General features: G+C 36.2%; 1 protein-coding gene across 3 annotated transcripts; it reads left to right on the forward strand.

Annotated features, from left to right (window-relative positions):
• Positions 1 to 2,526: 2,526 nt before the first annotated feature.
• On the forward strand, positions 2,527 to 13,882 carry LOC127410983 (fos-related antigen 2-like). 3 transcript variants are annotated; one of them, XM_051646287.1, is made up of 5 exons: positions 2,527 to 2,715; positions 2,942 to 3,157; positions 7,259 to 7,513; positions 7,864 to 7,971; positions 11,109 to 13,882. In XM_051646287.1, exons 2-5 carry the CDS (start codon positions 3,056 to 3,058, stop codon positions 11,652 to 11,654), a joined length of 1,011 nt encoding a protein of 336 aa, XP_051502247.1. In that variant the 5' UTR covers positions 2,527 to 2,715; positions 2,942 to 3,055; the 3' UTR covers positions 11,655 to 13,882. The 3 variants fall into 3 exon arrangements, with proteins under 3 accessions (XP_051502247.1, XP_051502249.1, XP_051502248.1); XM_051646288.1 differs by having other exon boundaries at positions 2,528 to 2,715; positions 3,065 to 3,157; XM_051646289.1 differs by lacking the exon at positions 2,942 to 3,157.
• The last annotated feature ends 2,761 nt before the right edge of the window (positions 13,883 to 16,643 follow it).

Here is a 16,643-nt window from a genome sequence, read left to right on the forward strand (position 1 = left end):
ATGGACATGCTCTACTAATGTTCAAAAAACATAATTTTATCATTTAAACCCATTTTGTAAAATGTTTTGGTTGAAAAGTGTGCTTGTGCTAAATCATCATTTAAAATAAATGTCACTTGCATGGTTTTACAGTATATTTTGGTGGTTTTATATTTTATATGTGATGCATTATAAGTGTGGCTTAAGTGTCCAAATTTGTTTTAGGTCATTGTATCTGTGATAAAGCAAAAGTACTAATATCTTTTACCGTACCATGTGCCCTTATTGTATTTACCTCAGGTTACCAATCAGCACGTGCATCTAGGGGTTGGAGAGGTTATCGGATTAATGTGTATAAATGTTTCATATAAAATCTGGGTTAAGGAGCTAATCCATTTATCAGAATATTGTCCTCTGATTGTCGTAGGTGGAGTTAAGGAGCATAGCTGAAAAGGATAAATCAGTGGGTCATCCATTAGCTTCAGAATTAAGGAGTCCTGGTGTATGAGACATATGATCTAACAAAAATAACAATTTAGTACTATGGTATTACCTTGTTTTTTTTAGACCTGGTATTTGGTCCATGTGCTTCATGCCGTGGCATCTAAATGAATTGGTTTTATTCAAGTCAGAAATATTATTGAATACTGTATGTCTAAATCATCCTGACTTCATTGGGTTACACCAACAAAAGTAGTTTTTTAAAGATAATTTGAAGAAATAACCCATTAAGGTAACTGAAAATGTGCTTTTTTATTTATTTATTTTATTTTATTTTATTTTTTTAACCATACCATGTTTTTAAGAAATTAAAAAATGGTATCCTTTGAAGTACCTTGTATTACCATTTACATACCATTGTATATAAATGATAGACAGACAGACAGACGATGGATGGATGGATGGAGACAGACAGATGATAGATAGATAGATAGATAGATAGATAGATAGATAGATAGATTTATTTTTTCAATTCAAAATATTTCATCTGAGTTAATTTGGGCTACCTGACAAATTAGATTAGACTAATTTTAATGGGTTAGATTAAGTATGAATAGATCCTTGAAGTAATCATTTCAGGTTACCACTTTTTGTCAGTGCATGGATGGATGGATGGATTTTTGTAAGGGTATAGTGATTATACATCATATGTAACGCACATGCGCTTTTACGCACAATTCGATTTCCAGCCGCGTCGTCTTCATCCTCATGAGCTATTTACGGCGGTGATTGATTTCATGAGATTGAAAATGTCGGCTATAATTCTGTTTCTCTGCTTAAGAAGAGATCAGAACTGTGCCAGACAACGAGTGACGTGCACGATTACCGGGAACGCGCGTCAGTCCTGTTCTTGTTCCTTTCCATAATGCTCAGCTAAAATATAAGATCAGATGGCAGACAAGTATATAGAACAATGCACACACGCACATGATAGCTATATATATATATATGTGTGTGTGTGTGTGTGTGTGTGTTCTGTGCAAATAGAGCGGTATATATTTATTCATTCATTAATTTACCCAATGAGACATGCATATCAATTCCATTGCTTTTGTGCACATGGCAATAAAGCTGCTCTTTTTTTTTAATTGTGATTAGGGTCTAGAGTAAAAAATTATAATTATTATTATTATCTGATATTATCTGGTAGGCCTATGTTGTGGTAAAATTCTATTTTAGGTTGCATAGGTCCATCATAACACCATCAATCCATCGTTTATTTAAAAAAATATTTCAACACAAAATGGCTTGAAAATAACTCCGGTTTCCCCTCCCCCAATAAACTTTACTGTACCACCGGCGACATCTATCTGTTCTCTTAGCCATAATGATGAGCTGAATTCAGTATGGAGTCAAAATGTGCTATATGCAATGTGGGTTAACACAAGTTCTGGTGAATTTACGAATTGTACAAAGAAAAAAAAAAGAAAAAAAAAGAAAAAAAAAACAACATTTGTTCAGTCAATAAAAAAATATTGTTGTTTTAAAATCAAACTCTATTATGTCAATATCCGAAATGTAAGAGAGATTGCACAAGGCTATGCAAATCCAAAAGAACAGTAACAGCCACATCCGCTAATAGCCGCTCTGTGACCGTTTGCTATTAAACCCACGACCACCACCACACTTTCGCCGTGTTTCGTTCACTCATGACCCGACAGCATGTATACACACACCACCCAGTGAAAAGAGGGGAGAAAATCCCTGACGCGTCTTTACCTTGCCTTTACCAAGGAAACCCATGCGCTTGTACTCTGACGCAACTGCCCATTTTTGGAAACATGCGTCAATGGTCGAAACCAACTAAGAGATTGGGGTGGGCGTGAAAAAAACAACACGTTTAAAACCAATTGAAACATCTAGCGATCATTTTTTCCTTTTATGAGCATGATTACAATACACTATTTAGTCCGATTCTTGCCTGTACGCTTCTCTGGATGTCCACGTCTTGGATAATTATCTAAAGGTACTTATTCAACGCCCCTATTGTGTTGTGCAATGTATCAAGGCTGTGACGCGCACACGCAGGTTGGCGTTGATAAGCGGAGCTGCGAAGTGGAGTGGTGCCATTGAAGTGAGTCATATAACGACGTGACCTGGAGAAGTGGCATTGAAGTTCACTTAGTCGCCAAAATCAGTTCAGCAAAGTCCAGAGAGGTACATTCATCATAGACGTGAGTCACTGCTATAGGGACAGGACTAAACCTGCGAGAGCACTGAGTCCCCTGAAGAAAAGTAGGTGCTTCACTGATTTTCTTTTTCTTTCATTTTCATCTGGTTCTTTGTAGAACATCTCAGTAGCTATGATTATTAGCTAAGCGTTAGTTTTACAACGGGAACATCTGTGTATTGGACTACTAAAGAGACGTTTGAGAACATTGGCACCTCTGGTTGTAGAATATACCTGGATTGAACATACTGGCCATTAAATAAATAATAATATTTGGGATATTACTTTTAGATTAGGCATAAGGGAAACCGCTTTGCTTGGAAGTGCTTTTTTGTGCAACTGAAGACACTGGTCGTGTGGGAATTCATTATCAGCCCTCTGAAATTTCCTCCTCTTCCCTGGATCATGTACCAGGATTACGTCGGGACATACGACACATCCTCCCGCGGCAGCAGCAGCTCACCGGCGCACCCGGACACCAGCCCCATCCCTGTCTCCAACTACCAGGTACTGATGTCCCTGTGCGCGCAAATCCCGATCACACTTTACATGTTTACACTCCTCATGTTACCGTTAGCATTATTAACTCTGAACGACCAGGTAATACTGTTTCAGACAACAGTGCATTTGTCCATAGCTTACCATCTTTCCACTTTACATTACAGGAGCCTAGACTGGTAACCTACTGTGTTACCATAGCGTAATTAATTACATTAACAATTGCAATGCGCAATTACAACAAGAATAAGTGCTACTCAAAATGTAAATGCACAGTAAAAACTGAACACTGTTGAATATGTGACCAAACTTTCTGGCATGGTTATTAGATGTCGTTTTATCTGTCTTCTTGTAAATTGAACGAGGTACATACAGGCTCTGGATGCCTGACCTGTTCTCCGATAGAAGAAACAACTAAAGTGTTGCGCTTGAATATATTGAACGTTTGGCTTATTAGGCAATATGGGCACAGACGCAAAACTTGTTTTTTTTAAAAAAAAATTATTATTATTGTTTTTTTAAATTTTTTTATTTTTTAATCTCCCTCCTTCTATATTTATATTACTCAAAAGAGTTTCTCGACAGATAGGTCTATTGCAGTGGCGTGGGTGGTGTGCGTAATGCGAAATAAACCCACGGAGAGTGCGCACATAGTGGCCACAGGATGCCACACTTCCGGGCCATTCACATATTGCACTGTATTAACCTTCAGAACATGTGCAGTTAGCCTTTGTTTATCTGAAAACATATTTTAGTCATAGATGAATTGCAAGGTTAAATAGAGGAGAACCGTGTAAATATGTGTCAAAGGTAAAACAGATGGACCAAAGAGTTGTTTTGTTTTATTTTTTAACCCAAAAATGAGAACACTTACCACAACCGTATGCAGTTTATGGACAGACAAGAGCTGGCAATGAACTGGCTTTGGCAGTGGACCAAGTGTTGAGCCTTGGGGTCTCCTCATTATTCACTGTAATTTACTAATAAAATGAATGTACTTCAATGAATGCTTTTAAAATGACCTTAAATGAGCCAATGGCTATTATGTGATACATACATATTTTTGCATGGAAAACAAAAGCTTGCAGACTTTCAGAAACAGCCCATGTTGAAAGAAACGTAGGTCTATACGTCTTAAAATACTTTTTAAAACTTTAACACTTTAATGGATTTACTGTGTAATGCATACACTCTGTAGCCTATATATCATACATATATTCTTAATGCATTCATTATGCCTTATAAGGTATCTTATTACTAATTGTATATTCTTGTGAATAATTGTAACCTTACCCCATAGTTAATTAGTGATCTGTTCATGGTTATAACTTCAAAAAGCATAATGAATAAAAAAATGATCAACACACTTTCACGGGTTATTAATTACTCTTTAAAGGTGTTAAAGGATTTATGAACGGATATAACGTTTAAAGACAAAAAGTAATACAAAAAGCTCTTCTTCACTGAGTGTTTTAGGCATTTTTGTGGAGCTTTTTTTTTTTTCTGGTCTGGATCTCAGTGTGAATAAATGGAGGCTTGTGCACAGAGTCAATTTAGCAACTTGTTCCCCAGACTCTGGTATTTTAATCTCATGAGGTGGTTTAACAGTCCTGTCAGAAATTCCAGAGCATCATCTTCTTGTAGAGTTGCTGTTTTACTAAACCCATGGAATAAACTACCCCCTCTTGATTCCAGCATGCACTGTTTTGACTCCTTCAGAGGAAAGTAAAGTGGAGGGAATCCAAGCATATTTCAGGAGAAGAGCAACCCTACTTTCGCAACATAGCAGTTTTTCATACGAAGGTTTAGTGTTTGAATGTTGATCTTCCCGGTTTCTTGTGAGATGGATTTAATGAGAAGCAAGCGCGACAGTTCCTGGAAGTTTGTGGAGTCTTTCGCAATATTGAGCTGTGGAAACTATTCGCTGTCGTATTAGAGACACACAGTAAACTTGGCTGAAAAATAAAACAAAAACTTTAACCTTCGACTTTTACTTTCATAAAATAATAATTGTTTTAACACCTGTAATGATTGTTTTCAACAACACCCTTTCCCAAAAATTATTTTGCCTCCAAATAATTTGCGGGAAACACTGTCTGTCACATTAAGTCAGTTTCCCGTTAAAATCCCACCAGGAATGCATGAATGGACTGGAATTTGATGGATGGAATGTGTTGGCACGGGATCTCAGTTAAGATTCCCGGCTGACTAGAATAATCGGACCAGTCATAATGTGATTCAACATTTACATCACTCTGTCTGTAAAGTAGCCTATGCTACGATGTTTAACAGTGGATGATATTTTGTTATTAAGTCATTAACAAACATATAATCATGAACAGGTAATGTGTTTTCAAATATGTATATGAACAAGGTTTGATGATATACTTGAATGTGCATTAATTGAAATGTACTTTCACTAGTGATCACTAACTCGTAATTATTGTTAATTAATGATAATAATTAGAAGCAGAGTTGGTAATGTTAAAAGTTATTATTTGTAATGTAGGCTAATTTTGTTCAGCAGGTAAATGCTAAACTATGCAACACAGTTAAGTTGGAAAAGTTACCCAGCTCATTTAAAAAAAAAAATGTTTGGACTCTGATACAAATCATAGTCTAGAATGGCTTGGTGAAAATAAATTCACACAGCATAAAAAATGTAATTTAGGATTAAGTTTAAGATGGTTTAAGCAGTTTTTGTGTTATACCAATGGGAGCATTTTGAGTAGCCTACACTTCATAAATGCATGTTATTTCCTAATTCAACCAAAACTGTGACAATATTTATATATTAAATCTTATTTTAAAAAGGCGATTGTGCATTCCAGTTTATATGGGTCATGTAATAAGCAACTAAATATAATTTTTATTAGTGATATGCACTTTTGATAAGACATAGACCGATAACAAAAGTCTGTTGAATTCCCACACAGATGTGACTCTGTTGCCCATTGCATCACAGCGGCTATTATCTTACCCTGGAAGGCTTCTGTCAGGGAGGGTTGTGGGCTTTCCCATGATTCACTGTGTGTCACCCTGTCGCTTTGGGGGTCAAGCAGTCAAGACGGCACAGTGCGAGGTAGCACATGGAATGATTCATTAGTGTGCAATGATCGAGATTGGTAAACGGCTAAAATGTGGGTGGCTATGGTACTGAAGTAACAAAGACCAAAAATAAATTATTCTGTTGAATGTGTGGTAAAAGTAAAGTTTTCCAATAAATAATTTCTTATGTCCTAAATGTCTCTTTACAACATGTTCCTAAATGTCTAAATATGTGTATAGGTCAGGTACTAATTAATATTTTGGCCTGTGTGTTTTATCTGATGGGTCACAATCTAAAAATGGGTTGCAAGTATGTTCCTAAAGACTGACGAAAAATAATTCGACATGCAAATGAAATGCCACTAACCATATAATTGTGCGTTGTTAGGAACACAAAATAATTAGGTTTATCACATTTTAAAACGGAGGAGAAAATGCTTCCTTTGTCTTTTGTTGTTAACGTCTAAGGCTGTGTACAATCAAACTGTCTGTGCAAATGTGTGTGTCATTTAATAGAAGCAAGACAAATTAGGCCGATACCAATATGATCATTTAAAACCTAAAACTTTGTGCAAAGAAAATGTGACCCAGACTACAAAGATTCACTTGTAATTAGGATAAACACAGTTTGTACTGAAAACATTTCTTTATTTTTGTACAGTGAAATATTGGCTTCCAACAGAAATTGAAATGTAAAAAAATATTTAGAAACCAAGCTCAAACTATAACAAAAAGCCAGTTCAGTTAATTCAAAAAGTTTTATGGCAATATTAATATATAATAATAATAATAATAATAATAATGAATTCAAATACAAATACACAAGGACAGTTTTGTTTACTTTTTTGTTCGATAAACCATTTTGGTACTATTTTTAAGTCACAGCTTGATGTCCGATGCAAAATAAGTGTCTTTACACAAAACCACTTGGGAACCACTGCTCTAGGCAACCTCATATGCAGTTGTGATCACTATTCTGTAATAAAGACTGTTTTTATCACATCTTTTCCTCTGTCTCTGTGTTCATCCTTTTATCCCCCGCACCTTTCTTTTTTCTCGTAGAAGTACAGAGTAGACATGCCTGGCTCTAGCAGTGCCTTTATTCCAACCATTAATGCCATAACGACCAGTCAGGACTTGCAGTGGATGGTTCAGCCCACAGTAATCACCTCCATGTCTAACCCATATTCGCGGCCTCACCCGTACCACTTGTCTGTGTCAAGTGGCCCAGGCCTCCTCGGCCACACAGGCCTCTCACGGCCAGGGGTCATCCGGTCCATCGGCGACGCCCGTGGACGACGCAAGAGAGATGAGCAGGTTAGTATTGTGCAATTCACCTATGGGGCATGAAAATGACATCAAACCAACAAAACCAGTTTTAACCAATACAGTGACCTCAAAAAGTATTTGGACACTTAATCCGCAGTTAAAAATGTATGAATGTCATAGATATAAATGTATTTTAAAGAAAGATAGCACAAATACATTTTCAAACAAAAATTTACATTTTAAATGATAAAGCAAGTGTTCAGATTCATTTTAGGGCCACTTAATAGAACAAACAAGCATATCATTAAAACATTATGCACTGAACAATGTTGCTTTGTGGCAAAATTTTTTTTAACAAACAGCAGGAAAAGCTCACTTTGTGCTCATTTTGTCTGCAGCTCACCCCAGAAGAAGAAGAGAAACGGAGAGTAAGGCGAGAAAGAAACAAACTTGCGGCAGCAAAATGCCGGAATCGTAGGAGAGAACTGACCGAGATGCTGCAAGGGGTGAGTTTTCTTCTCCGAGCATCTCTGTAAACTACCAAATCCACAACATGAAGGCTGTGTTCCAAAACCTAGTGAGATGCCTTATTGTCTACTGCCTTCAAAGGCAGAATCCTAAATAAAATGGAACCTCAAAAGCATCCGATTTGGAACATTCTTCATAGGCAACAAACTATTTGTGCCATACAAGTAGCACTCTTTAAGTGAAGCACACTGGAAACTTGAGTCACAATAGATTTCAAAAGGGTTTGATGTTAGCATGTTGCTAAGCTAACAATTTGATAGTCCAACAATCATGGAAAATACAAAGCAAACACACAAATATTGGGTAAAATGCTTTTGATTTAACTAAACATTTAATCGATACATTTTATTATTCAAGTCATTTATTTTTATTATTGAATGCATTATATTTATAACTAACATTTCGCTCCACAAATTTGGATGTATATTTTTTGGCAAAACAAAGGTATTTTAGAATGCAGCATAATCCTGTTTCCTACATTTTATAGTGCACCTATGTTGCCCTACATAGGCAGCTTACTATGTTTTGGAATTGGGCTGAAAAGTCCACAATTATTGCAGGATTCATTGTCATGCAATTCCCAGTGGTTAAGAGCTGGACCCTAAAAAGCTTAGTTTTTACAGCCAGAAAAAAAAACAGTGTTGTCTGGCAGACGCGGATGAATGCCCGAGTCACAGACAATGCAGTCTGTAATAGAGCTACTTAACTCTATAATGGCATCTCTCAGGCTGTCAGACCTGAAACATGAGGTAGGAATGTGCTACAGGGGGTTGGAGGAAAGCAAACGTCTGATAATGTTCACTGAGGAAACCGCAGCTAACCATCAAACCCGAAATGCTGCTGTCTTCCCTATTCCCTTCCCCCAGCTGCTTCATTCCTCACCAAATAAGGAACTGTATCTAGTGCAACAATACTTAGTCCCTTTCTTCCAACGTACTTTTTATTTTTGTTTCTTTCTTTGTAATTGCAGTGTTTGTTTAGATTTTTTGAGTTTCCTTTTTCCTAATAGACATATTAATCAGTCAAAGAAATCAAACAGTCACCGGCTTATCTTTGGTTATCTAGTCACATTGCTGTTTCAGTGTTTTAACCCTCTGGGGGCTTTGACTTTCAGTGATACATTATACCATCGCAAGCAACAGCAGTTGTTAAAAAAGGCTTTTGTTTAAGTTGTCTCACAGTGTTGCGTCATGCACCCCTATTAACAGAGGAATGTCAACAGCTCGAGTTAGATTGAGAAATAATTGCTTGGGTTGTTGGCTGGGTGTGCCATTTATGGTTCTAAACTGCTCTGAGAGTTGAAATCAGGACAAGTTTTGGGAGTGGATGAAACTTTTAGGTGCACCATCAGGTGTGTCTTCTAGATTATTCAGGATTCATGATTATTTCATGATTATTTGCTACAAGAATTTCTACAAATTTCTTACAGAAGACAGACTATACTCATATATATGTGTATATATATATATATATATATATATATATATATAGATAGATAGATAGATAGATACAGTTATATATATATATATATATATATATATATATATTTATACATACACACAGAACACACACACACACACACCGATCGGCCACAACATTAAAACTAACTGCCTAATATTGTGTAGGTCCCCCTAGTGCCGCCAAAACAGCACCAACCCGCATGCATAACAGTAGATTCTAGAGACTATTATGCTTGAAAATCCCAGGAGATCAGCAGTTACAGAAATATTCAAACCAGCCAGTCTGGCACCAACAATCATCCATGCAATTATCTAATCAGCCAATCGTGTGGCAGCAGTGCAGTGCATAAAATCATGCAGATACGGGTCAGGAGCTTCAGTTAATGTTCACATCAACCTTCAGAATGGGGAAAAAATGTGATCTCAGTGATTTGGAGTGTGGCATGATTGTTGGTGCCAGATGGGCTGGTTTGAGTATTTCTGTAACTGCTGATCTCCTGGGATTTTCACGCATAACAGTCTATAGAATTTACACAGAATGGTGCCAAAAACAAAAAACATCCAGTGAGCAGCAGTTCTGTATGGAAATACCTTGTTGATGAAAGAGGTCAACTGAGAATGGCCAGACTGCTTCAAACTGACAAAGTCTACGGTAACTCTGTACAATTGTGGTGAGAAGAATATCATCTCAGAATCCTATTCTTTGCTGTTTTGGTGCTGTTTTGGGGGCACAAGGTTGATCAACACAATATTAGGCAGGTTGTTTTAATGTTGTGGCTGATTGGTATATATACATATATATATAAGTATATATGATAAGCCTAGTTTATTATGAGATATGTAAGGTAAGATGTATGTTCTTTGCATAGGGTATTGATCACCCTGCCAGGGTTTATTTTTGCAATTATTACTGCACAGATGCAAATCTTTGTTTGGTGAGGAATTATCCTGCTTATTACACAGCTTACCAAATAATAAATATATAAATAAATGGACACGAAATGTTGATTTGAGTTGAAATTATTTATTATGTGAGGAGAAAGAGAACACAGAGTGGTACTAGAGACATGGGGCAAAAGTCAGTTATACAGTTTAACAGTCATTGAAAAATGTTTGAACACAGAATGATGCAATTGACCAATGAGAATCAAGTATTCCATCCCTCTAATAAGCCAACCCTGTAATTTCTCATTCAGTTAATTACCCATGAGATGTAAACAAATCACACATGCTTGGAGAAATGCTCACTAAAGCATTTTTAGTGCTGTTTGCTGTAAGGCAAGCATCAATATTACTATTTTTCATACATAGGGTTGGAGATTTAAAAAACAGTTCAGCCAGCAAGCAACTACCCAGAACACCCTAGGAACCACATAGCAACTCACTAAAATAACAATGAACACCCTAGCAACAGCACAGCAATGCCCTGGAAACCACCCACAACTACCTAACATTGTGGCAGTGAGTTTTGCATGGGCAAGCACGGCTCCTATTTTCCTCTGAAAATGTTAAAATCTAGTTTATAAATATTACTGTATCAGAATATTTATTTTGTATATTTTATTTATTGGCTTTACTTGCATCATTTCACCTGCCAAATGATTGCAGGATATTAAACTAATGGAAAACTTTTTTTTTATTTTTTTTTTGTGCAGGAGACAGAGAAGTTAGAGGAGGAGAAGGCTGACCTGCAGAAAGAAATCGAAACACTGCAGAAGGAAAAGGACAAGTTGGAGTTTATGTTGGTGGCCCACAATCCAGTATGCAAGCTGCCTCCTGAAGAACTCCACCAGAGATCTCACTCCCAGCAGTGCGCGCCCCTTCCTCTGACCATGCGCCCCAACCTTGGGTCCCGGGGCCCAATGAACATCCTCAACCCAGTGGTGGTGAAGCAGGAGCCTTTGGAGGAAGATGACGAAGAGGAGGATGGAAAAGTGCAGCATTCTGTCATTAAGCCGATCTGCCTGGGTGCCGGAATGTTTTGTTCGGATGGAGACAGTCTAAACACACCTGTGGTCGCTGCTTCCACCCCGGTGTCCACACCCAGCAACCCCAGCCTCATCTTCACTTACCCCAGTATGCTGGAGCCCGATAGCCCTTCACCCTCTTCGGAGTCCTGCTCCAAAGCCCACCGGCGCAGCAGTAGTAGTGGCGATCAGTCCTCGGATTCCCTCAATTCTCCCACCCTGCTTGCGCTTTGAAGAAAAATTTGACAGTGCTTTTTGACAGAGCACACTCAACTGGGATTTGAGCGAGGACCTCACCTCTCCAAAGCCGAGAACCCTCAAGGGCTAATTTGTTCATGTTATTTAAACGTTTCTGTAGAGAGTTTTTGTTGTTGTTTAAATGTTTGTGCGAATTCCACCCACTATTTCAACTATGAAAAATTGGTGAGGATTTGTACTGAAGACTTGAGAACTGAAAGTCAACAAACAGAGGCATTGGAAAAGATTGCATTTGTCATCTTTAACATGATGAGTATCTTGCAGCCAACACATATTACAGTCATCAGCCGCTAGTTTGGAAGAACGTCAGGTTACTATTTCCTGTGGCGATCTGACTTAGAAAAAGTCTTGCTTGAAAGATCGAATTCCTGTTAGGTACAGAATCCAACATTGGACACTAAGGCAGATAACTGCTCTCCAAACATCATTACGTTTGCATTTGTGACGTGTAAATATTGTCCCATTGTATTTTGTGTCCTGCTGTTTAAACTATTTATGGTTCACTGGATGATCCTGAAACAACCAGATGAGTGTCGAAACAACCTCTTGTATAATTAAAGGCTGACCTTTGTTGATATTTTATACATGTGGCACAAGCACTAAGATAATTTGCCAAATTTACATAGCTTTTGCTATGCAAGTAAAAAAAAAAACAAAAAAAACTTTTTAGCATCAGTGAATCTACTATCAGGGATTTTGTTGTCTATGTAATTGAGCCATACAAGCATTACAAGAAGCAGTTGCACACAGAATACAAATCAAATCACAATATAAGACATGTTCATGAGGGGAAACTCTAGCCATATTAGGCTCTGCCTCTAACCCTGACATGGCAATACCGCTTTTGTATTGGCACACACTGTGGTTTTCAAATAATAATAATAAAAAAACATATATTATGACTATGTTTTACTTTTATAATATATACTTTTATGTCTTGATCTGCCCTTTTTGCCGGGTACAGTTTAAACTGAAATATATTCCAGCCATATGAGCACTTGTCCCTGAAACACTGGTTGGCTTTGATTGCCGCACTTGGGAACAGATGCACTTTGTTAGCAACCTTACAGTCAAATAAAATGCCATTCCTTACAAAGTCGGATTACAAAATTATATTAAAATGTTTTGCAAAAGATGAGTTCATTGTGCATTGGCCACCGAAGTAAATATACTAACTGCAATATTTCTGAAAAAGCGCTTTAAAAACAATCTTTGGAAAAGAAGACTGAACTTCAGAGAGAACTCAAGGTTATCTTTACCAGAGTTGGTAAATGACTAAGGTTGAATGGGAGTATTTTGTTGTACTGGATTCAGCAAATTGAAACTAAACAAATGCTGCTTGACTGGCTTCTATTTGAAGGACATTGTTGCTTTTTCATGTCTGAGAGACAATTTCTGTGTTTGTTAAAAGAGATTCTAGTCACGAAAAACCAATTTAATACCAAAAAAAAGAAAAATTTGGAGGACTGTGTGTTGTAAACTGTTCTCTGTCGGTCTTTGAACTCTGTGTATTTTAAGCAAGCCATCTGTACAGCTTTCTGCACATGTCCTGCTTATCGGTCTGTATTTTTTCTTTTTTGAAAGACAGAAAACGACCAACAAAAACAGCAATATGTAAGGCAGTGTTTGGTGATTTAAGTTTATCGTAATAATAATAATAATAATAATAATAAAACATTTCCAAAGTGGTATTTTCTTGTAGTTGTAATTTGCTTGTGCACAGTGTTTGGGTACGTTGAATTGTTACATTGTAGTGCTTCTGTGTTTATTTGACTCAATCACAACATGGTTGAATGCACCCCTGTATATGTCAGTTATTCTTTCTGTGTAATTTCTGCATTTAATCAGAGGCAGATTATTCATCCTTATGTTGGACTATAGCCCGAAATCTGCCATTTAACTTTGATCTTTGCTTTATCCATCTTGACAACAACTGATGTTAATGATGATATCAAAAACACTAATTTTGCAAAATACATAAAATCATTGTTTAATGAATGGGGATGATAAATGGACACATGAAGCAAAAAAAAAAAAACAAAAAAAAAACAAAAAAAAAAAAACATCTGTTGCTTGTTTTCAGAAACAGTAAAATCATTCATACAAAAGTTAATCGGTGCCCATCAAACTACAATTCTGCTCAAATTGAGACTATCAAGACCTGGCAAGCTGCACTTTATGTGAAGGAAAAAAAAAGTATAAAATTGTACATTGGGACTTTTAAATCTACTAATTAGTTTTGAGACACTTGAAAACAAATATTGAAGTGAGATGTGACAAATTAAGACTGTACCCATTTGGCAAGCAAATGCTAAGATACTATATGGTCAACGCGCAGTTTCAGTGATTTACTGTTACTTAAAGAATGACTAAACATTTCAAATGTCAAAGCTGATGTTTTGGTGAAAGGTGCATTCATTATTATGAATGGATGGTACACTGTCTCACCTTACCTGATCAATTTTTCTGCTGATAATGTACTAGGTTGAAAATCATTTGCCAGATTGAGCTTTTGATAAAAGTTGAATCAATTTTGAATTTTTTTTTTAATGGCTGTTTTTGCAGTTGTATATTGAGCTGTTGACCAAATTCATGTTTCTGTGTGGAAATGTTTTATTTTGAAATAAACATTTCAGTTCTGAATTCTAAAATGTGTATTCTACATCCAGTTTTATTGATCATAATTATGATAAATGAGGTACGACATGATGAGCTAAAAAATGCTTAACCTTTTAACCCACAGACATATTCAAAGAATTTATGTAGAATCAAATTACTTTAAAGATGATAGTTGCAGTGGTTCTCAGCTCCATGGCTGAGTGTTTTATGTGCAAAATTGCATACAATAATAAAATAATTGAAAGCAGAAGAAAGGTTTGTATATAGTGACAGAATAATAATAATATTAATATTAAGAATGATTATATTGGCATGGGATTTATTTTGTCCTAAATAAGACAAATTGAGACTGCACTTTTTTATGTGATGGGGCAGTCAGTGGCATATGCTTTTTCATCATGTAGCTATTAACAAATACTGATGACCCCTCCCCGAAGCATTTGTAACAATACAACATTTGTAAAATTTCATTTGGTTTCATCCTTTGTAAACTGTAGTGGGTGGTTTAATCAATTCCAAAAGTAAAAGACACAATCTTTGCATTTATTAGATGTAGAATTTGTATGTTTTGCATATAGATTTATGTTGTATGATCTCAATTATTCATTCAAACACTGAAATAACCTCTTCATGCCATTTCCTTGCCATTAGTGTATGCTGATTGGTTGGAGCAAGAATTTCGAAAATGCTACTGTAGATGCATGGTGAGACTGAAATTATGTGGTAAAAGAAAATGAACCTTGTAAGTGAGGCTGCAAAATGGCCAACAAGTAACCTTTGGCCCAGACCTGAATTTAGTGGACATCACACATTAAAACATATAATGCCAGTGCTAGGAAAATCCAACACTCTGATGTCCATACTATATTCATTATGAGTTCACTTGAAAGGGTTAGTTTACCTAAAAATTTAAATTATCTCATCATTTACTCACCCTCATGCCATCCCACATATGAATGACTTTTTTTTTCTTCTGCAGAGCATAAACATTGATTTTTAGAAGAATATTTCAGCTCTGTAGGTCCATTCAATGCAAGTGAATGGTAACCAGGTCTTTAAAGCTAAAAAGGCAGATCAAGTTAGCATACACATAATCCATCAAACTCCAGTGGTTTATTCAATGTCTCTGAAGCGATCCAGTTGGTTTTGGGTGAGAACAGACCAAAATGTAACTCCTTTTTCACTGTACATCTTGCCATTGCAGTCTCTAGGCACGATCTTGATTATGCTTGTTTTTTGGCATATTGTGCATATTGCCACCTACTGGTCAGGGCTTGTCAAAGGTGGAGATTTATAGTAAAAAAGGACTTAAATAATCATCTGTTTCTCACCCACACTAATCATATCGCTTCTGAATATATGGATTTAACCACTGGAGTCATATGGATGCCTGTATGTGCTTTTTGAAGCTTCAGCTTTCTGGCCACCATTAACTTGCTTTGTATGGACCTACATATCTGAGATATTCTTCTACAAATCTTTATTTGTCTTCTGCAGATGAATTAAATTCATACACATCTGGGATGACATGAGGGTGAGTAAATGATGAGAGGATTTTCATTTTTGGGTGAACTATCCCTTTAAGGTCTAGTTTCAATAACCATGAAAATCATAATTAAATTCTAAAAAGAGCATTATTTGACAAATTAAGCAGGAGAGGTTGAAAGTACCTATTCCTTACAAAACAGTATCAGGGTGTTATGTTTTTCTAGACATAATGCCATGGTAATACACTGTTTTTTGACAATAACATGACGGTTACACCATGACCATTGTATTCTTTGAAGTACCTTGGAGAACCATTTCAAAACCATGCATATCATTATGGTGGGTGAATCTCAGGAAACCTGTTAAGAACATGTCCAGGTCATATTTTACCCCCAAAATCAAAAGAAGGAAAAAAACATGAAATTTTATCTTAAGAAAATGAAAGCTTTTAAGGCAGTGAAGTAAAAATCAATAATAAAAAGCACGCGTAAATAATAATAATAATAATAATAATAATAATAATAATGCTCCCTTATGGACAACAACAAAATGATCATATTTGATATATAGGCTATTACTGTAACTGTCAACAGGCAAAAATGCACACAACACAACTGTTTCAAAGCCGGAGGCATACTTCCACCTAGTGGTTAAACAGTGCTAAAAATGTTTCTCATGACAAAATGGCGGTTTTACAGTATTTATTAATCTCGGTTAATGTTATTTTTTTTTAATATACTCTTGTTCATTGATAGTTCACATAAGTTCATAATGCATTAACTAATTTTAACATATAACTTTTAATTTTTAAAAAGTATTAGTAAATGTAGTAATAATACAACATTAACAAAAATTAGC

This window comes from Myxocyprinus asiaticus, chromosome 20, assembly GCF_019703515.2.
Source record: "Myxocyprinus asiaticus isolate MX2 ecotype Aquarium Trade chromosome 20, UBuf_Myxa_2, whole genome shotgun sequence".
NCBI lineage: Eukaryota > Metazoa > Chordata > Actinopteri > Cypriniformes > Catostomidae > Myxocyprinus > Myxocyprinus asiaticus.